The sequence below is a fragment of the Aricia agestis genome, chromosome 8 (genome assembly GCF_905147365.1).
Source record: "Aricia agestis chromosome 8, ilAriAges1.1, whole genome shotgun sequence".
NCBI classification, from domain to species: Eukaryota; Metazoa; Arthropoda; class Insecta; order Lepidoptera; family Lycaenidae; genus Aricia; species Aricia agestis.
Window position 1 is genome coordinate 5,526,868 of NC_056413.1, and position 26,014 is coordinate 5,552,881.

General features: G+C 37.3%; 2 protein-coding genes and 1 long non-coding RNA gene across 3 annotated transcripts; 1 reads left to right on the forward strand and 2 right to left on the reverse strand.

Moving 5' to 3' along the window:
• The first annotated feature begins 415 nt into the window (after positions 1–415).
• LOC121729776 (integrator complex subunit 4) lies at positions 416–15,858 on the forward strand. Its single transcript, XM_042118398.1, has 16 exons — positions 416–567; positions 749–1,081; positions 1,284–1,532; positions 1,812–1,987; positions 2,705–2,897; positions 3,542–3,716; positions 4,352–4,557; positions 4,884–5,006; positions 9,868–10,003; positions 10,489–10,626; positions 11,279–11,438; positions 11,902–12,048; positions 12,274–12,449; positions 12,797–12,939; positions 13,452–13,671; positions 15,119–15,858. Exons 1-16 carry the CDS (start codon positions 514–516, stop codon positions 15,316–15,318), a joined length of 2,829 nt encoding a protein of 942 aa, XP_041974332.1. The 5' UTR covers positions 416–513; the 3' UTR covers positions 15,319–15,858.
• LOC121729785 lies at positions 12,486–26,014 on the reverse strand. Its single transcript, XR_006036003.1, has 3 exons — positions 26,004–26,014; positions 14,395–14,398; positions 12,486–12,732 (listed from the first exon to the last, which is right to left on the reverse strand). It is a non-coding gene; the product is annotated as an uncharacterized LOC121729785 (long non-coding RNA).
• LOC121729783 (steroid receptor RNA activator 1) lies at positions 16,110–21,542 on the reverse strand. The gene is made up of 3 exons (XM_042118407.1): positions 21,380–21,542; positions 20,903–21,310; positions 16,110–16,270 (listed from the first exon to the last, which is right to left on the reverse strand). Exons 1-3 carry the CDS (start codon positions 21,414–21,416, stop codon positions 16,113–16,115), a joined length of 603 nt encoding a protein of 200 aa, XP_041974341.1. The 5' UTR covers positions 21,417–21,542; the 3' UTR covers positions 16,110–16,112.

The following is a 26,014-nucleotide window of genomic DNA, read 5'->3' on the forward strand; positions in this document are numbered from 1 at the left end:
CAGGTTAGTAGCGATCTGTCAAATTGATGATAATTGATAGGCAAGGAGAAAGTGACAGTAGGTTTTTTTAAATATTTTGATTAGTTTTGCTTTGATTAGTTTGCTGGTTTTTTCATTTTTGTATGGCTCATGGGCTGGCTCATGACTCATGAGTCATGGGCTCATGGCTGATCTGATGGCTCCATACAAAAACTCACTTTTGTCATTTTCCCCGCGGCCGCGTTTCACTTGACGTTAAATTTGAAAACGATCAAAACGCTCAAAATAGGAGGCATTTTGAGCGTTTTGCTGGAACGCGGGGTTTGTACTTTGTTGTTTGTGTCAAAACTAAAAGCAATAAAAAAATTGCCATTTGCCAATCTCAATTGTCAAAATGCTGTCAAATGATTAATGACGACAAAACACTGTTTTGTTGATGTTTTCGTGTTTCCTATTTTTGTATAGAATTTAAAATAACATCTCAAAAAAGACCTTAAACCTAAATATTAAATATAAATTTTCAAATATTAAACAATGGCAGCAGTGTTAAAGAAGAGAGCTTTAGCAGAATACAACAAATCATTTCAGGTAGCTTTTAGAAATTAACATTTTTTTCTGATAAAACTATTGCTTTCTAGTTGAAACAGTTCAATAAAATATAATTTGATCTGACTCTACCTTTCAATAATAACTACATACTACATATTGAACATTTTTACATAACCTCAAACAACCTTCCTTTCCTGTGAAAACTTATAATTCTTCTCAGGATGGTCCAGCGGCAAAGAAACTTCACTTAGCAAAGAAACCATTAATAGGTAGTTCTGCTGCTGCTTTCGTTGGCCTTCTGGAAAAATGCAAATCAAGTGACGAAGCTTTGCAACTCTTGCTTCGAATTTCTGACTGTCTACAATTTCAAGAATCAGATGTAGAAGAGGCTATTAAAAAGTTGTCTGAGCACTTTAGATCTGAGGAAGATTCTGTTGTGAGAGTGAAAATACTGTGGCTATTTTGTGATATTGGCTTGGAGTGCCCAGGGGCAAATTTAAACAATTTGATTGATGAAACAATACATCTCATCAAAAATGAAACTTCACATAAGGTAAATAATATACTGCTAATCACAGTACAATTTTTTAACATCACATAATTACTTTTTGTATTCATGATTTTAATGATTTTATCCTCTCAAGCCCCAAGATGCATGCGACCGTGATAAAAATAGAATAACAATAGATTTCCAAGAATCCGCGATCGAAGGATTAATATGAATAAATTATACTTATTTTTTTAAACTTTGACAGGTTATAGCTCAGGGTATGTCAACATTATTGAAGCTCGGCATTAAACTAAATGACGATAAGGCACTCATGATGAAACTTGTGAACGTTGGAAAAGACAATCTGAAGGACACAAGCCAGCGGGTGAAATGTCAGTGTCTGCAGCTGATCAGTGAGTTGTACCCCATCTATCCGGAGGCGGACAGAACAGCAGAAATGACTGCAGAGGCTGATGCCATTGTTAAATTACTCGGAGATTACAGTAATGCTGAGGTAAATTAATATGAGATAAACTACAAATATTAATACGAAAACTACTGAAATTACAATTTTACACATTATATTATATGTGTTAAATTGTATTTTTAGTGGTTTTTGTTAATGTCTTAGTTTAAACTAGAAATTTAAAGAAAAAATGTCATTTAACTTTTTTTGGACTAAAAATAAGAGGTACTTAAAAAAGTTGGATGCTACAAGTGCATCAAGAGATTTGAAATAGTCATCTAAATCACTGTTTCTACCATTGTCATAATATGTGTTTCTTTTTTTTAGGATGCAAGAGTAAGGAGTGAAGCTTTCCAATCTCTCCTTACTTTGCATGAGAGAGGGCAAACACTGAGCGCAGATCTGTATGAAAATGTATGCGCAGCTTTATCAGATGATTATGAAATTGTGAGAGAAGTAGCTATTAAATTAGTGTGGTTATTAGGAAACAAATATCCAGACAAGTGAGTAAATAATTATCTAAAATATTTATTTAAAGCCTTTATTTTTCAGTTTCACTTCTTGATTTTTTTATTTTTGCTTGGCAAAGGCCTCCCCCAGTTCTTTCCATTCTATTCTGTTTAGCGCTGTCCCTGTCAAAGTTTTTCCTGCTGTCATTTTTACTTCCCACCTCCGGAACTGCCTTCCTCTATTTCTTTTACCATTTCTGGGGGCCAGAACATTAAATTTTTCTTCCACTTTTCACCTCTTATTATGCGACCGGTCCACTTCCATTTAAGTTTCATAATTTTTGTTATTACATCCTCAATTTTTGTACATTTTCTAATTGTTTTGTTTCTTATTCTGTCGGTCTTCCTTATGTTTAGCATGCTTCGTTCCATTGCTGTCTGGCAGGTTCTCAGTTTATTATCTTGTTTTTTTGTGAGTGCCTAAGTCTGGCATCCATATGTTAGGACTGTAAAGTTTAGTTTTTAGGTGCATCTTTGTTTCGTTATTCTTCATCATGTCCTTGAATCCCTTATCTACAATAGCTAATGCTTGAATAATTTTAAAGATTAATTTATATTTTATTTTACACAATTTGAGAGTAAATTTTGATGGTTTAATAGTTTAGACTTAAGAATATTTATGTAAAAAAGTTAAGTATTAAGATTAATGTAAAATCTTAAAAAATTATGTTGATGGTTAAAAACTTTAAGTCAATTATCTAATATTTTCAGCTCTGTTACCCTGCAGGATGGGGAAACCACAATTCGTTTAGTTGACGATGCATTTATACGCCTCTGCTCCGCTGTGAACGATCTGTGCATGCAAGTGCGAGCTCTCGCCTGCACGTTACTTGGTACCACTCGTGCTGTGTCCGATAGATTCTTGTTACAAACCCTTGACAAGCAATTAATGAGTAACATGAAGGTAAGTGCGATTACATTTTTAAAGAATACAGTGAATAGTTCATACAAAGTAGAAAATTATTAACATGTTTGCTTGGGTTAAGACGCCAATAAAAAAAAGTAGAAAAGCTTTTATGAGTCATGATGTCTTAATTTGACCCTTAGACATCATGAATCGTAAAAGCGTCTACTCCTTCACAATAAATAAACATTCATAACATTCAAACATTCGCAACAGGTATCCCGACACCGCGAGCACTAAGTCTATCAACACAATGTGTATCTTCTCTTGTAGTAAATAAACTTCAGTTTCGAATGGCTTACTTAAAAATACATCGCATCGAAGCGTCACATTGCAATGTTAAAGCTGCGCGTCCACCGGGTCGGAATCGGAGCATACTGTGCGGACGGAGAGTCGTCATTTATAATTTGTCAGGTGCAGAAATGACGTTCCAGTGCACGCTGTACTATGGTACAGAAATTAATACAAAAAAAAAATCCGTCCGCTCTGTACGGTCCAATTCCAATCCGGTAGACGCGCATCTTAACTGAGTCTATGACTCGCGTCGTTGAAAAAAAAAACGAACGTCGTTGAAGATAAAAAAGTATATAGGTGAAAAACCATAGATGGTTTAGATTTGTATTAAAAAAATACTTGTGTTGCAGAAAAAGCGCACGGCACACGAGCGGGGGGCGGAGCTAGTGCGGTCGGGGGCGTGGGCGAGCGGCCGGCGGTGGGCGGACGACGCGCCCGGCCGCCTGCTGCCCCGCGCCGCTGTCACGTTGCTGCCGGGCGGAGCAGCTGGCGCCTTCGTGCACGGCCTGGAGGATGAGTTTATGGGTCAGTTACATAGATAGAGTATAATCCCACCATAATATTAATTAATGAATAACTAGACGAATGGCACTTGTCGAAGCACGCGTGGATGGCAGCCGTCGACGCGTGTCGTTGACAAGTGCCGTTCATCTGTAAGAAGTAAGGAATGTGTCTAAATCAAACTAAATCTAAATTTAGACACTGCATACAATGTTTTGTTCTTGTTTGTTATAATCTATTGTATTTATACGTGGGAGAGCCATGCTTCGGCACGAATGGGCCGGCTCGACCGGATAAATACCACGTTCTCACAGAAAACCGGCGTGAAACAGCGCTTGCGCTGTGTTTCGCCGAGTGAGTGAGTTTACCGGAGGCCCAATCCCCCACCCTATTCCCTTCCCTTCCCTACCATCCCCTATTACCCTATTCCCTCTTAAAAGGCCGGCAACGCACATGCAGCTCTTCTGATGCTGCGAGTGTCCATGGGCGACGGAAGTTGCTTTCCATCAGGTGACCCGTTTGCTCGTTTGCCCCCTTATTTCATAAAAAAAAATAAAAAAAATTCGTATTTGTATTTATACTATAAAATATATAATAGAAGTAAATAAAGGTATTTGAATTTTAACATAAGTACTAAAATAAAAATAAAAAAAATTCAGAGGTCCGCACGGCCGCCGTTGATGCTGTATGTCAGCTGTCGATGGAGAACACGGTCTTCGCTACCACATCCCTGGACTTCCTCGTCGACATGTTCAACGATGAGATCGAGGATGTGAGGCTCCGGGCCATCGACAGCCTTACGAGGATCGCTCACCACATCATACTGAGAGAGGACCAATTGGAGATCATATTGGGAGCGCTGGAGGTAAATATTATGTTGTTGCGTGCCTACTGCCTATGTGCTATGTAGTTGTGTATATTATTACTGTAATATTATTATTCGTGAAAAACTACTTGCGACCACTCCTGGTTGTGATCGGATTTTGCTTATTGTTTCTTATACTTGATATTTTCATTTTAATTTTTTATGATCGAAAAAGTTTTATAATTTTAATTGCTACTGAATTGATTTTGTGTTTGGTTTCTATTTGATTATTGTTTCTGCGACGCACTGTTACAGTTCTGAGAAAAATATATGGAAATTTTGCGGCAGAGATGTGTTTTTAACAAACGCCTTCTTATATTCCCTAGGACTATTCCATGGACGTGCGTGAGGGTTTGCACAGAATGCTGGGTTCGTGTACCGTCGCCTCCAAAACGTGTCTCGAGATGTGCATCGAAAAGATATTGGAAAACCTAAAGCGGTATCCACAGGTAATATTGCAACTTTTAGAGTGAGTGTGTGTGTGAATGCGATATTATTTGCTGCTTACGTCACGAGTCACGGCTGTTTCGTCAGAAAGTGTCTTAACAACAATTTAATCTCATAATATTATATTTATTATATTATGTTAAAAATTGCATTTATGTTTTATTACCTATTGTTTTTATGCGTGTACCTTTTTAGGGTTCCGTACCCAAAGAGTAAAAAACGGGACCCTATTATTAAGACTTCGATGTCTGTCTGTCCGTCTGTCTGTCTCCAGGCTTTATCTCAAGAACCGTGCGCGAGTCCAACTAGCACGTGGCCGATTTTTTATACTGTGCTAAGTATAAAAAGTATATTTATTTATTTTATTTGAAAAACAAACAGTTACATAATAAAGGTAGTGTATGTACTATCAAAGAAATTGAGTCCTAGGCAGTTGACGGACCTACATCATTTGGTCGAATTGACACATGCCATATTGTGTTTACGATTTTTATTTTTTGTGTGTGTCCTTTTATTTTATACTAGATGTCCCGCGCGGCTTCGCCCGCGTATATTAGGAATTTTACGGAAACCGTACATTTCCCATCCCATAAAAAATAGCTCTTATTTCCCTACTCCCTTCACTTGGTCTATATCTGTGCCAAATATTGCCATAAAAATTGCTCCAGAAGTTCGTAATCTATACTATAATATTATAAATGGGAAAGTATCTCTGTCTGTCTGTCTGTCTCGCTTTCACGCCAAAACTACTGAACCGATTGTAATGAAATTTTGTACACAGATAGTCTAAAGCCTGAGAAAGGACATAGGCTACTTTTTTACTGGAAAAAAGGGTTGTAAGGGGGTGAAAATACGAAAATTTGTTCAAATTAAGTTAGTTCCAAAATTCATACTAGATGGCGCCGTGCGTCTCTTACATCACGCTAACGCTTGCCCAACATCTTTCTACAAGAGGTGGTATCATCATTCATTCGAGTTTAGATTTTTTCGATTGTTATTTCATTTTTACGTTATTTAATAAGTCAGTACTTTATATTATATACAGTGATGTAACCTTCAGGCTTAAACCTATCAATGATAAATAGTTTATGGGTAAAGTTGTGTAATTGCGGGGCTAATTAATAAGCTTTAAAATCTGGCATAAAATATAAAGTTTAATTTAAAAAAATGAAATATGTGCACACTGCACATCTGTTTTGATTTAAGGGCTACGGTACCAGGGTTTTTTTTTTATAAAAGCTTTTGACACCAATTTTGTTGACATCGCGCGCTATTAACTGAAGTCCACGCGGACGAAGTCGCGGGCAACAGCTAGTTTCTAATATTACGTTTTTCCCACCTTTTCCTGAGTTTCTTCGGTCGCATTAGTCTTAGCGTGATAATATATAGCCTATAGTCTTACTCGATAAATTAGCTATCTAACACTGAAATAAGTTTCTAAATCGGACCAGTAGTTCCTAAGATAAGTGCGTTCAAGCAAACATACTCTTCAAGTTTATAATATTAAGTATAGATTTTTTTCAATTATCGCTTGACAAACTCGAGTCTCGATCTAAAAGACTATGAAAAGTACCAATGACAGGGCCATTATAGGCTCATAAGTCATAACCGTGGGACGATGTATGGTATAATATTATGGTAGTGATGATGATGATGATGAATGTAATTTGCATAGTAGCATATTATGCTTTCCGTTCTTAAAACAGCGCCGAAACTCCCAAACTTGTATCTATAAAGAATCAGGAGTTCTCTCAGCACCTTCCGAACCACGGTATACCAGGTATACCTCGGTGCAAAATCTTACTTGTTGGTAGCATATGCTTAGAATACTTCTCACGAAACCGAAGTCACCACATCGACACCTCCTACGTAAATTATCGTAATCAACAATTTTAGGTATTTCACTTTTTTCAATTAATGATCTTTTAATACATTTTAGCGGATACACTTATCAAAATTATGAAATTGTCAATAGAAACCTCATTACTGCACCATAAAAATGCCATCAGTTTTGCCCGTAACAGGGCGACCAGAGTGACGTTCATCTTTGATATCAAAATTTCCGGATTGAAAACGCTTAAACCAAATTTGCGCTACGCTCACAGATACGGAATTAGGTCTATAAACATTACAATATTTTTTCGCGGCTTGTGTTGCATTTTTACATTTCTTGTAATAAAAATTTAAAATGTATCGAATTACTTCATTAGAATCACTCATTTTAACAATAATATTGTTACTAAAATATAATAATACGATTATTTTTGGTAAGATTAGTAATTATGCTAAAATTAAAAAGGGTACCTAGAATAAGAGAAAGACTAATACTACATTTTGTTATTTTGAGACTGATTAATAGAAGAGAAACAAAAAATAATACTCTGGGACTGGTTAATATATTTATTTTTGTTACTTTGAAACTAGTTCACATTATTTCTTATTATTAGATATATCTAGTTACTAGAAGATAATTTTTGTTTGTTTAACAAGTTTATAATTTTTTTTTCAAAGACTCCAGGGAGTGATACTTCAATTATCTACATCTTAAAACATATCTATGTCTTTTATTTATATTCCTTTTATTTTCATTAACCTATTCTTCTCAGTAATCTATAATTTGTTAGATACTATTTAGATGATTTTACAAGAATTTTCCATCGATAATTATGTTAAGTATAACTTACAATAATATTTTACTGACACACAACATAGTAAAATATCGTATTTGTTATATACGTTATGTGTCAGTCTATAATTTACCATGTATACTACAGTAACTAACACATACGCTAGTTAGCGAACGATGTAATCCAACGACAAATGTGACTTTCACAAAAAACTAGATAAAATTAAATAAAACCTTATAAAGTCACTGCTTTTCGACATCATAATCACTCGTACACCTTCTTATCTATATGAGAAACTCTCTTGGGCCAGTGACTTTAGTAAACGAACCAGAGCCTCCCAGTATCAAATCACAACACCACGGCACAGGACTTCAGCATTCCGTGGCTCGTTTAAGTACGCTGCCTCCCGCTGTTGGAATAATCTTCCGCCTCCTTTTAGGGCGCTGAAATCAAAAAACTCATTCAGTCGTCACTATAGAACTCACCTGCTTAAGACTCAAAAAGAAAATATAATATAACATACCTGAGGTTTATGCACCACGATCTGCAACTAAGGTTATCCAACGGCGCGGGCGGTACGAACTTTCCTTTTCGTTGTGCGTGTTTAGTGATTATGTTTGTCCAGTGTCCACCCATTACTGTTCCAATTTCTCATTCTTGTGTTGTAAATAGTTAATATTAGACCAAACTAGATTTAAAACAACAAATTATAAACCACGTCACAATCGATAAAATTATCCATGTGTTTTTTTCCCACCATAGATTATATTATTATGTTACATAGACATAATATGTTATGCCTTTCTTGTCAAACTATTTTTTTTTTTTTTTCTTTTGTATTTTAATTGGCAATAATCTTAGTTCTTATGCTTGTACACCTGTCACGTATCTTTATTTATAGTAAGTAATGTTATTTCTTTGTTCTTTCTTTTTTCTGTCTATTATTTTTACTGTTGTAGCTGTTGTAGTCATAATTATTTATTGTTTATCCCTGCATGTTATGTTGTGAAGTCACTCTTTGGCCCCTGCAGAATACCAGTGCAGCAAGCTTGCTTGCTGCGTATAGCTGAGCTGGGGCCAATTTTTGACATCACATAACATATACCTATAATTATAATTGTACATAGCTTAAGTCCTTTTAATTTTTTATTTTCTATTCTGTATATGTTGTGTGTTGGAATAAATAAACGTATTCTATTCTATTCTATTCTATTCTAAAGAGTATTATTTTATTCATATTTTTCTGATTGTATGCCAATTTTTATAATTATAGAATGTTATTTGTAACCACCATCATGAAAAATCTGTTTCCAAATCTTTAATCGGTCGTACTGTAAAGTTGGTCATTTGCAGTTACAATAATATACGTAGGAGGTGTCGACATGTTTCCCGATAAATTTTGAGGAGTTCCCTCGATTGCTTATGTATCCTTCATCAGACCACCACTTTTATGAATATAATACCAAATTGGGATGATACCCTATATACCAAAAGAAAAATTTTGAAAATCGGTTAACAAACGGCGGAGTAATCGTTGAACATAAGAAAACGAACATAACACCTCCCCCATTTTGAAAGTCGGTTAAAATTGTAGCCTATGTGTTATTACTTATTCTGATGTATAAGCTATATTATTGTAAAGTTTCATCAAAATCCGTTCAGTAGTTTTTGCGTGAAAGAGTAACAAACATCCATACATCCACACATCCATACATCCAAACAAACTTTCGCCTTTATAATATTAGTAGGAAATAGGATAGTAGACACACAATATGTAAAATAAAAGTTGTCTTATTTTACATGTGTATCAATATTATAAAGAACATCGAACCTTATTGGCATACCTGTCGTATTTTGGTGTACACCCATGAAACATATGCCAATCGAAAGAGAAGATGTTTACAATCAATAAATATTCTTTGACAAAATACCGTAAATAATTTACTTTCTGAGTTATTTCAGTTTGAAAATGTAAAATAAATGACATCTTAGATATAGAACCTGAGATATTTCAAAAAGTATAACATTTACGACATTTTGTCAATGAATATTTGTTGTTTGTAATTATTTTTTCTGTTGATTGACGTATATTTCATAGGTGTACACTAAAATATGCCATTTTCAGTACTTGAAACTATGAATAATAAAAACTATTGAAACTAATAATTAGGTATGCCACGCTCCATACAAAAAGGTCCGAACTCTTTTGCCGCAGGATAAAAGTCTGTCGTTACAGGACAAACGGTCGACGTTCCGGTGCGTGCAGCGTATGGGCGTGGCGCACGCGTCGCTCGTGCTGCCGCTGACGGCGCGCCTGCTCGCCGCACACCCATACATAGACACTCCCGAACCCGACGTCGACGATCCGGCCTGTATCCTCGATATACTTTTGTAACTTAGGGCTTGTTTCACCACTTTCTGATAAAGTGGCGAATAGGCTATTTACAACTTTTTTGGCAGATTCTCGATACTTTATCTGTCAAGTTAAGTGGTGGTTAACCGGCTATTCGGATCTTATCAGGAAGTGATGAAACAGGTATTATATTAGATAGTGTCGAGTTGCAATAATTTACTATTATTTATTCAACAAATGCACTAACCAATATAAAAAGTAACCAGTAGCCGATTCTCAGACCTACTGAATATGCATATAAAATTTGGTAAAAATCAGTAAAGCCGTTTCGGAAGATTACGGTAACTAACATTGTGACACGAGTGAGTATAATTTCAATTGTATTCAAATGTAAATGTGCATCTATTTTTTCTTAAAACATATTGTCAAAATACGATTATTTCGTAAAAAAACCACGTCAATGATCCAACAATTTCTTCAAACCATTTCCTAAGCGCACCACAGACATTTGCGTGCTGATACTCGTACTGAACGCGGCGCAGCACTGCACGACGATGCTGCCGCTGTTCGACGACCACACCATCAAACACTACACCTACCTGCGAGACACCATGCCGCATTTTGTGCCGCAGCTGCCTATTGGTATGTGATGTATATTATTTAATAATAATAATAATATAATAATATCTATGGGAGCTTCACACCCCGTTAGTCTGGTCCTGTGCTAAGTACCTGAAGGACTTGTGTTACGGGTACCAGACAACGGAAATAGATTTAATACTTTTATACTATACATGTATTTAAGATTTTTATTATATGATATTTACACATATTTAATACACATCCATGACCCAGGAACTTTTTAAAACTTTTTGTTCCGTCGGCGGGATTCGAACCAGCGAACCCCGGCTTGAGCTACCAACAGCCCATTTAAAAACTAATTATATAAATGCGAGAGTGTGTGTCTGTTACCTCTTCACCCTCAAACTCTCTCTGTTATAGAAATGAAAATTAAAAAAAAAATGAAAATGCAGAAAATGTTTATTCAGAAAAATAGATACTTTGAGCCTCGAGAATGCTGCGTCCTACTCTAACAAACGAGAGATGACGTTGTAGAGTGGGACGCGGCATTCTCATTCGATTGTTTGAGTCTCAAAACGGTTTCGTAGTAGGCCCACTGATTTGGAAAATAAAATAAAATATCGCGCGCTTCCAAAAAATCGTGTGTCATGTTGAACACATTCTATGAAAAATTAAACCAACACCAAACTCATTGCAATTTTTTTTGTCTCAGGTGGTTCCGAAGTGTCGAGTATAGAGAAGAGCGAGACGGAGATAGACGACAGCGCGGTGCGGCGGTTCTTCGGCACGGTGTTGCAGCACATCGACAACACCGCGCTCTCCACTAACGTGCGACTCAAGATGCTACAGTCAGCTGAGGAACAACTTAACAAGTAAATAAGTGTTTAATAATTATTACCATATTATTGTGTTATGTAATCAGTCATTAGTAACAAAAAAGTTATACAATGAATAAGCTATACGAAGAAACATCATATTAGAACCCTAGCATATGGCAGTCTTTTGTAGGGATACAAACGCTTTTCGCTACTGAAGCTTTTTAGTCGCATTTGCAACGTACGTAGCGATGCAGACGCGCGACCCTGTCGGGTGACAGCCCGAACAAATAGGTTTCTTGAATTTTTTTGCCAGAATGCGATGCAAATCGCGACTTAATGAGCACTCCGTGTGCTAAGGCATACAATATTCGACCGCTTCGCGATTGTATCGATACAAACGCGCGATAATATCGCTACTGCATCGATATAAAAGTCGCTGTGACAGCTGTCATTGTTGATGACTGTCTACAAAGCAGAATATCTTTGTAAGCCCGTTGAAACTTGGCTTGTCACACAGGCTGTCGGAGATGGAGCCCCTGGTGGCGGGCGCGGCGAACTTCACGGCGCTGCTGGCGCGCTGCGTGCTCGCGCTGCACGCCGCGCTGCACGACGCCACGCCGCTGCCCGCGCACGCCGTGCAGCAGCTCACCACCGACTGTCTTAGGTGTGCCAAATATCCTGAATCGCGTTTACGAGCTTTCCTATGTTCGATAGTTTACAATATTAGCTAAAAACTAAGACGACAAAGCCCACCTTTTGCCTGAACAAGCACATAACCCTGCTTGGTTGGAAGATCCTTCACTCATATTCTAATTGGTGACCTACGACAAGAACTCGTCTATATCTAGTATCTAATATATCCATAAACCTTTTACATTGTTCATTGCAGGCTGCAGCACCAGTTCAGCGGTGTGAGCGAGCAGGAGGCGGCGTGCGTGTGGCAGGTGGCGCTGCGCGTGTGCGGCGCGCGGCTGCTGGCGGCGGACACGCCCCCCGCCGCGCTCGCCGCCGCCGCCGCGCTCACGCACCACGCCGAGGTGCTGGACCGCCTGCTGATGGCTGCCGGTAAGTAAAGACTAACTGGCGCACTCAGAGGCAAATACACCCTTCCACATATGGACGTCAAATACCAAACTTTTACTTGATTTTGTTTACTTGCCTATTTGACTCCTTTGATGTGCGTCAAAAACTGACAAAGGTACGGATACGTGTATTTGGTATTGGTCATATTTGTCAAATAGGCAAATAAGGCCAAAACTTTGCCAAACATATTGTCTACACATGGTGATTGTTTGGCGAATACATCAAATACGCAAATACAAATAGCCATGTGAAGTGCCTCCATTAGCTATATTTATATTAACAAACAAGTTATTATTTTCTAAAAATGATAATATAAGCGTGTTTTTCAGGGGCGGAGCCGGACCCGTTCACGATCGCGGTATTTCAGCAGCTGTCAGTGGGCGAGCACGCGGCCCCCGCGGCACTGGCGCGCGCCCTACACCCGCTTCTGTTAGCTGCGCCCCTGCCGCAGGTGCCTGCACCTAATCTGAAAGTAAGTGATAGCATCATAATTAAAACAATTTACAGGGGACATGATCCCGCTAAAATCGAGGAAATTACTATGCGAGTTACTATGCGAGTATAAGATATAGGTTTTGTGACTATTACTATTCGTAAACATTCCTAATGACCTCTTCCAAAATTCAAGGATGTGCCTGCTTCGGATTATTGCATAATATACTACGACGATGCAACGTGTCGCCAAACAGAAACACTCCATTATTTACTAAATTACTCGATATAATATTACATTTAACATTGCTATTTATAATGCATGTTCCCTTATGGTCAAACTTAGCCGGCCCCCAGACGAGCAATTTTATTGTCAATATCACGCTAAAATTTTTTTGAACAGTTTATTTGATAATTAGATTGAAGGCGCGCGATATTCTATATCAAGCCTAGACGGTGAATAATATTACGCAATACGTAATTTTGACAATAAAATTGTACGTCTAGAGGCCGGGGTACGTCTTTCAAATAAATAAAAAAAACCACACTCAGATCCGCATGTGCTCCGCGAGTATAATCGAGCCGGCGACGGACAACGACACGGTGTTACGTTTCTGCGCGGGTCTCGTGACGGGCGTGGCTCTGGAGGCGGAGGTGTGGCGGGTGCGGGACCCGTCTGCGCTGCGCGTGCGCGTCGCCTACCCCGACCGCCGAGTTCACGCGCGCGCGCCGCCGCGAGATCATCTGCGACCGCTGGATCACGGGAGCACCAGTATGTACCATCGAGAAAATTGATTCCAGGCAGTTGACAGACCAACGTTATTTGGTCGAATATGTCAATTCAATGTTAATTGTGATCTGTCAGCTGGATTTGACTAACGCAACCAAACTCAACAATCAACTCAATCAATCAAAAGGGATCAACTTCTCTGATAGTACCATCGAGGAAATTGATTCCTAGGCAGTTGACAGAGTTGGTCTGTCAGACAGACCAACGTCATTTGGTCGGATCATGTCAAGTGGTGTGTTGGCTGGGTTTGACGTAACGCGTCCAAACTACGTAGGTCCCCCATCTGCCTAGGAAATAGGAATCTACTTCTCTGATAGTACATTTAACATTATCATTATATCAGGGCTATTCAGAAAGCCAGTAGCTGTAGTAAATATTCGAAACAGCTCCATAACATATTATGCATGTTAATGCCTAGTCTAGAAGCATAGCTGGGCATTAACTCGTTAATCCGTTAATCGTTAATTAACAAAGTTAACATTTTGATTAACGGATTAACTTTTAAGTTAACTTTTAAAAACATTAACGGACTCGTTAACTTCCGTTAATATGCAGCAGTCCGTTAATCGTTAATCCAATGCCTACTATTTACCGCACGGCACCGCGGCACGGCGCGAAAACAGGTTTAGACAGTTAGTATGAAACGACAAGTGCCGGGCGGGCGGGCAGAGCGGCGCCGCGGCACGGCAGCAGCAAAACAAAAACAATACTAGATACATTTTCAGGCGCATGCGAGTGAGAAGAGATTTGTTTCGTTTTATCATTTTATTACTCAGCATATAGAGAGAGTGATTTGTTTATTGTTATTATAAATCATTTGCATGTTGATAAAGAAGAGTGCAGTATATTAATTTAGTTAGGTAGAATACAATAATCATAGAAGTATTTTGTTTTGTCCCTAACATGTTAACTTCCAAAACCTTAAACCAACAGGTTTTGTATGTACACTAACGCAATGATATAAGTTACAACAAGGCCATATTACACATATTAACGGATTAACGATTAACGTTAACTTGCGTTAATTCGTCCGAAATGTAACGCTTTAACGTTTAACGAAGCTAACATTTTTTTTAACGGATTAACGATTAACGAAGTTAACTATTTGATTAACGGTGCCCAGCTATGTCTAGAAGTTACAAGTTTCTTTTTTTAGATAATGCCGTGCTAAATTGACGAATTTATAAGTACCAAAGATTCACTACGTTCTTAACTCGAATACAACGAAAAGGTGTGACATCACTGTTCAGATTTTCCTCTTTTTATGTTACTTTAATTAAATTGTATGTTTCTTTCGTATGTATTTGAGGGTTTTTGATATTTTACTTCAAAACATCCAAAGAAGCAAGATTTAAGTATTCATTACTTTTAAATAAAATATAGTATTATTGTAGGTATATATCTTCTAAATACACATTATTTTTTGCAGATGACGATGGCACGCAGAACGTCCGTCTGCTGACTAAAGTGCTTATATCGCATGGCGTGTGGACGGAGCCGTGCGGTGTGGACATATCGGTGTGTTTAGCTGTGGAGGAGGGCGGGGGCAGGGAGACCGCGCAGCTTGTTGAGCTGTGTCGCCCCGTGAGAGTGACGGTGGCACCCAAACCCATTAAGCGCGGGATATAAGATGAAGAAACTGTCCTTTTTATGTTATAGGGGGGTTAGTCCCCGATGCATTGGCTAGTCAAGCCATGTTTTTAAAGGGCTGTTCCTCTGGTAAATACAACTATGCCTACAAGTTTTATTAAATATATTTTTTGGTACTTAAGTTACTTAATAAGTTTGTGTACATACAAATTGAGCAACAAAGCAGTTGAGTAGGGAAAAAAAAGGAAATAACGTAAATAATTATGCTGTATAGTTGTGGAATCTAGACCTACAAGGATGTTATGGCACGTAAAAGTGAGACAGCTGTCTCTAAAGTGACAGCACTTGTTTTAATTTTGGCTAATAATCCTTGTAGAATTGTGACCACTACAGAGCTGAAATGGTCGCTTTGGAGAAAGGAGCTAATCTCTCAATAAGATTAACATTATCTAATGCATAAGATTTTACACTGTATTAACATTTTTCAGAGATGAAAAATTCTTCAAACGAACATGGAAATGTGACCATAGTATTATGCTGAATGTAAATATAACCAATAAACATTTATTTTAAGTAAAATAAAGTTTATTTTTCAACATGTCTAATTAAAAAAAAATAAGTAAACTGACAAATATATTGTATTTGTATATTGTAGCCTGATGGTAGGTATGTTTTCTAGAACTAGTTGCAAAATAATATACAAACCAGAGTATCTTTTAAACATTTATTAAAAAAGCATTTTGTACAATATATACAGTATATTATGGCATTCATAATCACCAAATTAATGCAGACAAGTACCATAAAACATAGTAAATTATATTTTGAAATAATTATTCTTCTTTATCTATAGCCAGTAGCTCCGAGCGAGCAAGGCAGTTGTATATCAGTTGCCTCACCCCTGGCATCCAACTGCTCACCTCACTGACATGGTCTACCATCAGAGCTTTGTGTATAATGTCTGCTTTACTTGGAGCATCATCTCTTAAAGCTGAAAAAAGGAAAGTTTAAGTAATGTAGAGATTAAAGGGGGACTTCACCATTCACACTTAAAACTCTGTTTAATAAAAATTAGTTCTCATTGAATTCATTCTTTCGGCAACGTAAATCACGTTTTAAATTGATTTCACAATCTTCTTTAAATCGCAATTAATTATGGAACTTGATTATTTTAAAAGCTATGCTCTGTTATTTTAACAATAAAATAGACACATAAATAGTAGTGGAGGGGAGGGTGCTATTTGTGTAGTCACTCAAGCGTCATGGAGACCTAGTAGGTTTTTTACATTGGGTGAAAAGTGATAAAAAAATAAAAAGTGCTTTTTATTTTAGCGGTGGGTTCAGAAACTGCGGCCATTTTAAAGGTTTGAAAAAAAAATATATATATTCAGAAAATTGCATATTTAGGTAAATGATAAATACATTTTAGACAACAAGGACTAAATCATTTAGTATCGAGTCAAAAATAGTCTTATGCCCGCCTTAACACCTAACGTAAGTTTTGTTTCAATAATTTAGGGGATGAATTGACAACTCCGTAACTCTTAGGTGACGTATATCACTACATAGAATAACACGAAGTCGCTTTTTCTGTCCACATGTCCCTTTGTTCCCTTTAATTGCAGTTTTCTTTAATAGATAGAGTGATTAAAGAGGAAGGTTTGTGATAAATATGAAGATATTTATGGGAGTTCGCTATTTTACAAGTAAAATATCAGACGGCCATTCGATAACAGATTCATTGTCAAGGCAACCGTCATCGTTGGTGAAAACGGGCATTAAAGACGCCTATTTTGGGCGCTAAACAGACTTCTTTGGGGTATATTAACAAACATTATGCTTGTCTAAGGTCATTGTTGACATTGGACAATGTCAAGTTACAGTTTTGAGAGATGCATTTGGTTATAGTTGGGTAGGGGAAGAAGGGATTTCGGGACTCGAGTGTGTTCTGAGTTCTGACACACTCGAGTCTCGAACTTGACATTTATTTCATCTATTAGGGTTTTCAGCATTGGAAATTGCCCCAGCAGGCAGGGGCGGATCTTGAATTTGTGGGGCCCTGGGCTAATACTGCTTAGGGGCCCTACCTAATTACTCAACTAATTGCCATTTTGACAAGAAACTGTTTTCTGTAGTGATGTAGGTATATCTATATTCTATACTAATATTATAAAGCGGAAGAGTGTGTTAGTTTGTTTGCTTGTTTGTTTGAACGCGCTAATCTCAGGCACTACTGGTCCGATTTGAAAAATTCTTTCAGTCATAGATAGCCCATTTATCGAGGAAGACTATAGGCTATATTTAATCACGCTAAGACAATTTATTTTTTATATTTCGTCCCCCTAACATTATCAGGGCTATTTATTTTCTATTTGTCTATAAATACATACAATTTGTCTGATCAGCCTTTGATGTAACAATTACTTACTATGTTCAATATATTATAATTTGTACAAAATTTATGATATATCCAATATAAAATACCAATTCCAATAAAAAAAATACAATAAATGATTTCACTAAAATAAACAAATAAAATTAAATACAATTAAAATGTCAAATAATAAAACAACGGCACGAATATAAAACCAAGAGTACAGAGACTATCCTAATATCACAGCTTAAAGTAAGAACCTAATTATTGTTATTTTCACACTAAGTACGCTTATTTACTACACCCACGATTGTCCTGCAAAAAGCCAGGAAGATATCTCGCTTTTTACCCCCCAGGATGGATAGCAGGTTCTCTCCCGTTATTGATGTGCCCAATTTCTGCTCAATATCGTATCTATTGCTAGCAAAAATTGGGCACTCGAGTAGCAGGTGAGAAACCATCTCCTCAACTCCTGGCTGACACAGGCAGGACGGATCCTCCTTCAGCTTGAATCTGTTCAAGTAGAAGGCGAATCCACCGTGACCGGTCAGAATCTGTGTGGTGTGGTGTGTGATGTCTATTTTCTTTGTATGCAGCAGCAGCGTTTGGGAAAATAGCTTCGTGACTCCGGCCGTCCCTCCACTTCGTATCTCCTGTTCCATTCCTCAATCGTATCCTCTCTCAAGATACGCTTGACGAATGAAACAGGACACAGATCGTAGTCAGGTTTCCTTCTCAATTTCAGTGCGGCGTCCTTGGCTAGTTCGTCAACCCTCTCATTCCCTCTCAACCCTGCGTGCGCCTTAATCCAAAACAAGGAGACCTCCCGCCTCTGCAATGCAGCTTTTCGGAGGGCCGACCTTGTTTGCACTGCCAAGGGATGAGGGGAACTAAGGGTGACAGCCTGGAGAGCCGATCTGGAATCACTAAGGATACCGACCTTTGCAATCCACTCTTGCAGGCTATACTTACTGCTCTTTGGAGCGCTAGAAGTTCGGCTTGGTAGACGGTGCAATACGGCGACAAGGCAAGCTTGACGGCCTTTGTCTCGGCCTCACCCTTGCATACGGAGAGTGCGGCTCCGACTCGACCGTCAATCTTGCTGCCGTCCGTGTAGATCCTATGGATGTGGCTATCAACCACATCGGCATACGAGTCTTCATCTACCATCCCGAACCTCAGCTCTACCTGCTCTGCCGGATGTGGGTCCTCAATCGCGGAAGCCATTCGTTCCACCTCCCTGTCCCCAATGCCGGGTATGATACTCCCTTCTTGATCTCATAAAGTCTCGATGCTTCGAGTAGTCTGAGATCAAGAGGGAGCACTCCAGCCAACAGCAGCGCGGAGTTCAGGGAGACGGTCTGATATGCTTTGCAGATCTTCAAAGCAAAACTTCGTTGGACGGAGTTGAGCCTTTTTTGGACCCCCATCTTTTCCACGATGGTTGCCCACGCTGCTGCTGATGCATACAAAATAGTTGGTTCTATGACCGCTGTATATATAATTTTAACCACTTGGGGGTTAAGACCCCAACCTACTCTGGCTGCTCTGGCTAGCATTTTGTAGCGAACAATTGCTTTTTGGTACGCGTTCTTGATATGGTTGTTAAAAGTTAGGCCGCTGTCTATTGTCAATCCTAGTATTTTTATTGATTCACTAGCTGTCTTGGTGAACTTCGTGTCACTTTAAAACCTTCCCTGGACTTCTACGAATATTTTAAGACTAAAATCAGCTCAATCCGTTCAGCCGTTTTCGAGTTTTAGCGCGACTAACACATTTGAAAATCCATTTTAATATATATAGATAATACTGGATATCAACACCCTCCATTGCGTGTCTTGGTCTATCATATTACTAATAGGACTAATCGAAAAATGCTATAAGCTATATTCTATCACGCTACGACTAATAGGAGCGAAGAAATAGAGGTAAATGTTGAAAAAACTGGAGGAAATTATTTGAAAGGGCTTATTTGAACGTCCTAATCTCAGGAACTACTGGTTCCATTTGAAAAATTCTTTCAGCTTTAGATAGTCCATTTATCGAGAAAGGCTACAAGCTATATTTTATCACGCTACAACTAATAAAAGCGAAGAAAGAGAGGAAAATGTTGAGAAAACGAGAGGAAATTATTTGAAAGGGCTTATTTGAATGTGCTAATCTCAGGAACTACTGGTCCGATTTGAAAAATTATTTCAGTGTTAGATAGTCCATTTATTGCAAAAGCCTATAAGCTATATTTTGTCACGCTACGAAGGAGGAGCAAAGAAATAGAGGGAAATGTGGAAAAATATTTGAAAGGGCAGGGCTCAGGCAAGCAACTACTGGAGGAATTTTTCTGTTATTCGGCCCACATAAATTAGATATTTCACAGACAAATTAGTCCACAAAAAATAGCCTATGATCCTTCACGTGGTCTACTTCTTATCTGTGCCAAATAACAGAAAAATTGCTGCTCCAGTAGTTCGTGAGATAAGCCCATTCAAATAATTTCCCCCGTTTTTCCATAATTTTCTCTATTTCTTAGCTCCTATTAGTCTTAGATTTATAAAATATAGCTTGTAGCCTTCCTCGATAAATGGCCTATCCAACACTGGAAGGATTTTTTCAATCGGACCAGTAGTTCCTGAGATTTGCGCGTTCAAATAAGCCCTGTCAAATAATTTCTCCCCGTTTTTTCTACATTTTCCTCTATTTCTTTGCTCCTATTAGTTTTAGCATGATAAAATGATGGAATAGCAGTTTGGGAAAACATCAACAAGTTTCTTTTCATAAATTAGCCAAAAATTTCACTGCAAGAGGTGTAAGACTCTGTCTTTGACTGCAGTAAGTAAGATTTTAACTGAATGCACTCATTCACTAAATGTTCGTCTACGGCATTTGGATAATGCGCCAACCTTATGATCGGATTTTTTAAATTGTAGATAATTTTTATTATTGACAATATCGTCTATTGGTTTCAGTTCGGTTGGGGGCCCTCTGTATTCGCGGGGCCCTGGGCTGCAGCCCAAAAAGCCATATGGTAGATCCGCCCCTGCGAGCAGGGCTGCCCAGGCAGGGCAGGCCGAATGGATATGGAAATAGCCGAACAAAACCAGTGATCCACAAACAGCGACAAGACCGGTTTGTGGTGTTTCTATGTAGCTGATAAAACTTCAGCTATTTATCTATTCAGCCTACCCTGTCAATGTACATAATGAAAATAGTACAGTTATCATCTTTGCCTTTGGTAATAAGTGACTTTCTTACCATATGCCAAGTCTTTCATTTGAATCTGTACTTGGGTATTTAATTTACCATTTGCCCACATTTCTTCCAGTATGCTAAGTTTCTTTTTAACACTCTCGACTTTTGAGCCCAGCTCACTACTGTCTTCTAGTATCTTTGACAGTATATTTTTTACTTCTACCAGCGTATTGGTATCTACTTGCACTGTGTCATTATTCTTAGGAACTGCATTTGTAGTAAGTGGTGGTGGTAGTGTTGCACCTGGTAAAGGTGGTAGGTTAACTGGTGGTGACGAAACTGGATTGCTAGCATTGCCAGACAAGGGAAATGCTACCCTTTTGTTTAGAAAATTCCGTGGCCTATTTGGAGTTGTTTGTTGCGCGTTATACGCGATACTCGGTGGGTCGTTCCACCCAGGATCATATGCAGCTGAAATTGTACACGAAAAATTAAAACAAAGATATGATTATACGAAAATAATATACAAGTATAATGTACCTTTCTCAGATGCAACTGGTGTATTGCAACCTTCCATAATGATATAGGATAATTTTATTATAACGCAATAAGTGTTCGTCTAAGGGAGAATTTAAAAATACTTGTTTATTTTACTATTATTTCTCTCTTTATTTACGTAAAGCTTGAGAAAAGAAAATTTAATTTCCTAAAAACAAATGTCAAAGTCAGCTGTCTGCTTGCTGACGAGTGACAACTGTCTATTATTTTTTTCACAGAGTATAAACCATAGACATAATATAATGCTAAAGACCAACAAAGAGTGCGAGAGAGAAGAAAATCCTTTATGGAATTATAACAAGATGAAAAGAGAGAGGCAGTCTAATGAAAATTGTAACAACTTATATTTGACAGGTCGTCAAAAGTCGTCAATCGTTTTTATGCCCTTTCGGTATTTGCAATTTATTATTTAAATCGTATGTTATTTTCAACAAATACTATTATATATAACAATAATAACTTGTGCTGTGAGTGATTGCAGTGTAAATCATAGGAATAATCCTGAAAAATATACATTTCACCCGTAATTAATCTTCATGTCCTAATTGCTACGATGTGTTTATTTTTGCTATATTCTGTCTTTAGTTCTCTATTTCAAATAAAATATTGTGAATCCTCCCTTTTACTTTCATATTTTGCGTAACTAAAGGTACTATTGTTCCTATATTACACAAATTTTGAAGAAAAATTTTTCATCAAAATTTCTTACATAATATACGCTAGTGCTTGAATCAAATTTATCGATATGCTTATCGATATTTTACAATAACATAAATCTAAAATAAAAATCATTTACCTTTATATTTATCACCTTAAGCCCGGCCGCACATTATCCGAAATTTCTGATCAGAAAAATTCGGACGCCCGGCGGAACGCACTCTGTTCATACATTTTGTTGTAGACCCATCATACTAAAAGAATATCTGACGTGTCAAAATGTATGAGCGGGGCGGGGCGTCCGAATTTTTGTGATCAGAAATTCGGAAAATGTGCGGCTGGACTAAAAAGGACATATTATCTTATTTTAACTAATATAATATAGTATAGTATAATATAGCTAATATAATATAACTACTATAATATAGAGTGACTCTAAAACTAGAGGAAGGTTTATATTTATATATCATAATCATTTGTTTTACAGATTCCCTCAAGATCCTCTAATAAGAGGAAAATGGCTGAAATTAATTGGGCGTGTTGGTTGGAATCCCAAGAAAAATTCAACAATATGTAGGCAAACATTTCATTGAAAATTTTAAAGAAAAATTAGAATAAATACTATTTTGGTTAAAGGAGCTATCCCAACTTTATTTGTGCCAGTAAGTTTGACATACTGTTGCACTTGTTACTGAAGCAATTATTAAAAACTAGCTGTTGCCCGCGACTTCGTCCGCGTGGACTTCAGTTTATAGCGCGCGATGTCAACAAAATTGGTGTCAAAAGCTTTTATAAAAAAACCCTGGTACCCATTAAATCAATACAGCTGTGCAGTGTGCAAACAATAAGTACTTCATTTTTGTATGTTAAACTTTATATATTATGCCAAATTTGAAAGCTTATTTAGCCCCCCAATTACACAACTTTACCCATAAACTATTTATCATTGATAGGTTTAGCCCCAATTTCACCAACGTCTGTTAGTGTTAACAGCTTGTTAAAATATCCTGTCTTCTCTTTCATTCATATGAAAAACGAAACAGCTAACGTGATACTAATTCGAGCAATAAATTTAACAGTCGTTGGTGAAATTTGGTATTAAGGTTACGTCACTGCCTGCACAGATAAAGTACTGAGTTATTTAATACCGTAGAATAGATATAACAATCGAAAAAAATCGAGACTTAAATGTAAGATGATACCACCTCTTATAGAAAGACTTTTGAGCAAGCGTCAGCGCGATGTAGAAGACGCACGGCGCCATCTATTATGAATTTTTTGAACAAATTTACGACCCTTACAACCCTTTTTTCCAGTAAAAAAGTAGCCTATGTCCTTTCTCAGGCTTTAGACTATCAGTATACAAAATTTCATTACAATCGGTTCGGTAGTTTTGGCGTTTGGCGTGAAAGCGAGACTGACAGACAGAGATACTTTCGCATTCATAATATTAGTACAGATTATGTGCACACTGCACAGCTGTTTTTGGGTATTTTGATTAATTAAGAGGATTCCACACCGCCCTTTTTTCCATACAAACGTTGTCCCCTGTTTCCTCCCTGGATAATGCTAGTAGAGTTATATTTTTTTTCCTGAATATCTACGGCCACTAATACAATGTCCCTATGTTTTATTTTTTTTTTTCATAATTTAATTATTAAATAAGATATGAACGTTCAAAAACCCAAAAAAATGGCCAGATTTTCCACTGTGTTCAAACGTCCAGAAAACAGATTTGGCTAGATTATACAAAAAAGCAAAACATAGGAACACAGCTCAAGCCTTTTTTTAATCTTTAATGAAAAAAGTACTTAAATCGGTTAAGTTTTGGAGAAGGAATCAGGGGACAACGAATCGTTGATTTTCTGGATTTTCTGCAGTTGTCTCTATCGCGTTCTGCGGTATAGGCTTGAGGTAAGGGAGACAGCTATAGATATTACACGTACTTTTTTTTCATTTCTCTAGCCGCTGTTGTATCCTCTTAAGGGCCGCGCTACACCGGAATGGCAGCGGCGAGGCAAGCACTTTCAGCGCTGCCATTCCGGTGTAGCGCGCTGCGCTGCCCTAAGAGGGGTACCACTTACCAGGGTTTTAAAAAGTTTTTAAATTTGATACAAATTTTGTTGACACCGCGCGCTATAAACCAAAGTGTCCACGCGGACGAAGTCGCGGGCAACAGCTAGTTACGAATAAAAACAATAATATATAATAAAGTAGGTATGATTAGTTCTGTTATAATAATGAAGTAAAAAAATAAAGCGCCATCTGTTTTCATATATTAGAATTAAAATGTTGATTGCTGATTGCATTGATATATTTTCTGGATGGAATATAGGCCAACACAACACACTCGAACTCCTTAGAAATGCAGTAGGAGTTCTATAAGATAAGATAGATTGATTATTATTATAGCAAGTGATAACATTATTAAACATAATATTCTAACGTATTAAAAACTATAAACAAAAACATAACAACTAATAAGTATGATTAGTTCTATGTTACAACGAAGTAAAAAAATAAAGCGCCATCTGTTGAATCGTATTAGAACTAAAATGTTCATTGCATCGCGTCGATATATTTCTGGATTTTTTATAATATTACACATAAAATATATTTAAGATTTTTGAAATATTATTTTAATACACATCCAAGACCCAGGAACATTAAAAACTTTTTGTTCCGCCTGCGGGACTCGAACCCAGGACCCCCGGGATGAGCGCTGGTCACGCGCAATGCGAAGTAATTTTCATCGATATTTTCATGGAAATAAGATATTTTCCCACATCAAAATGTAGCCTATGTCCTTTCTCAGACTCTAGAATAACTGTGTACAAAATTTCATTGCAATCTATTCAGTAGTTTTGGCGTGAAAGCGAGGCAGACAGGCAGACAGACAGACAGACAGAGATACTTTCGCAGTATATTTCGCAGTATTTATAAGTCGCGGGCAACAGCTTGTTATGAATAAAAACAATAATATATAATAAAGTAGGTATGATTAGTTCTGTTAAGTATAATAATGAAGTAAAAAAATAAAGCGCCATCTGTTTTCATATATTAGAATTAAAATGTTGATTGCTGATTGCATTGATATATTTTCTGGATGGAATATAGGCCAACACAACACACTCGAACTCCTTAGAAATGCAGTAGGAGTTCTATAAGATAAGATAGATTGATTATTATTATAGCAAGTGATAATATTATTAAACATAATATTCTAACGTATTAAAAACTATAAACAAAAACATAATAACTAATAAGTATGATTAGTTCTATGTAACAACGAAGTAAAAAAAAGCGCCATCTGTTGAATCGTATTAGAACTAAAATGTTCATTGCATCGCGTCGATATATTTCTGGATTTTTTATAATATTATACATAAAATATATTTAAGATTTTTGAAATATTATTTTAATACACATCCAAGACCCAGGAACATTGAAAACTTTTTGTTCCGCCTGCGGGACTCGAACCCAGGACCCCCGGGATGAGCGCTGGCCACGCGCAATGCGAAGTAATTTTCATCGATATTTTCATGGAAATAAGATATTTTCCCACATCAAAATGTAGCCTATGTCCTTTCTCAGACTCTAGAATAACTGTGTACAAAATTTCATTGCAATCGGTTCAGTAGTTTTGGCGTGAAAGCGAGACAGACAGACAGACAGACAGACAGACAGACAGACAGACAGACAGAGATACTTTCGCATTTATAATATTAGTATAGATAAGCAATTATAAGCAATTAATGCTTTTTAGTTCATTTAAGATTATACTTATATGAACTAAAAAGTATTAAATAATCCTTATTCTGTACTCAATCTTCATAATTTTGAAGTCGGTACCAGTCCTAAGTATATAAGTTGCTGTTATACCTATTCTGTCAGAGAACTGGCGATTAGGTTAGCTGGTACCGATTGCAAAATAATGAAGATTGAGAACATAATTAATAC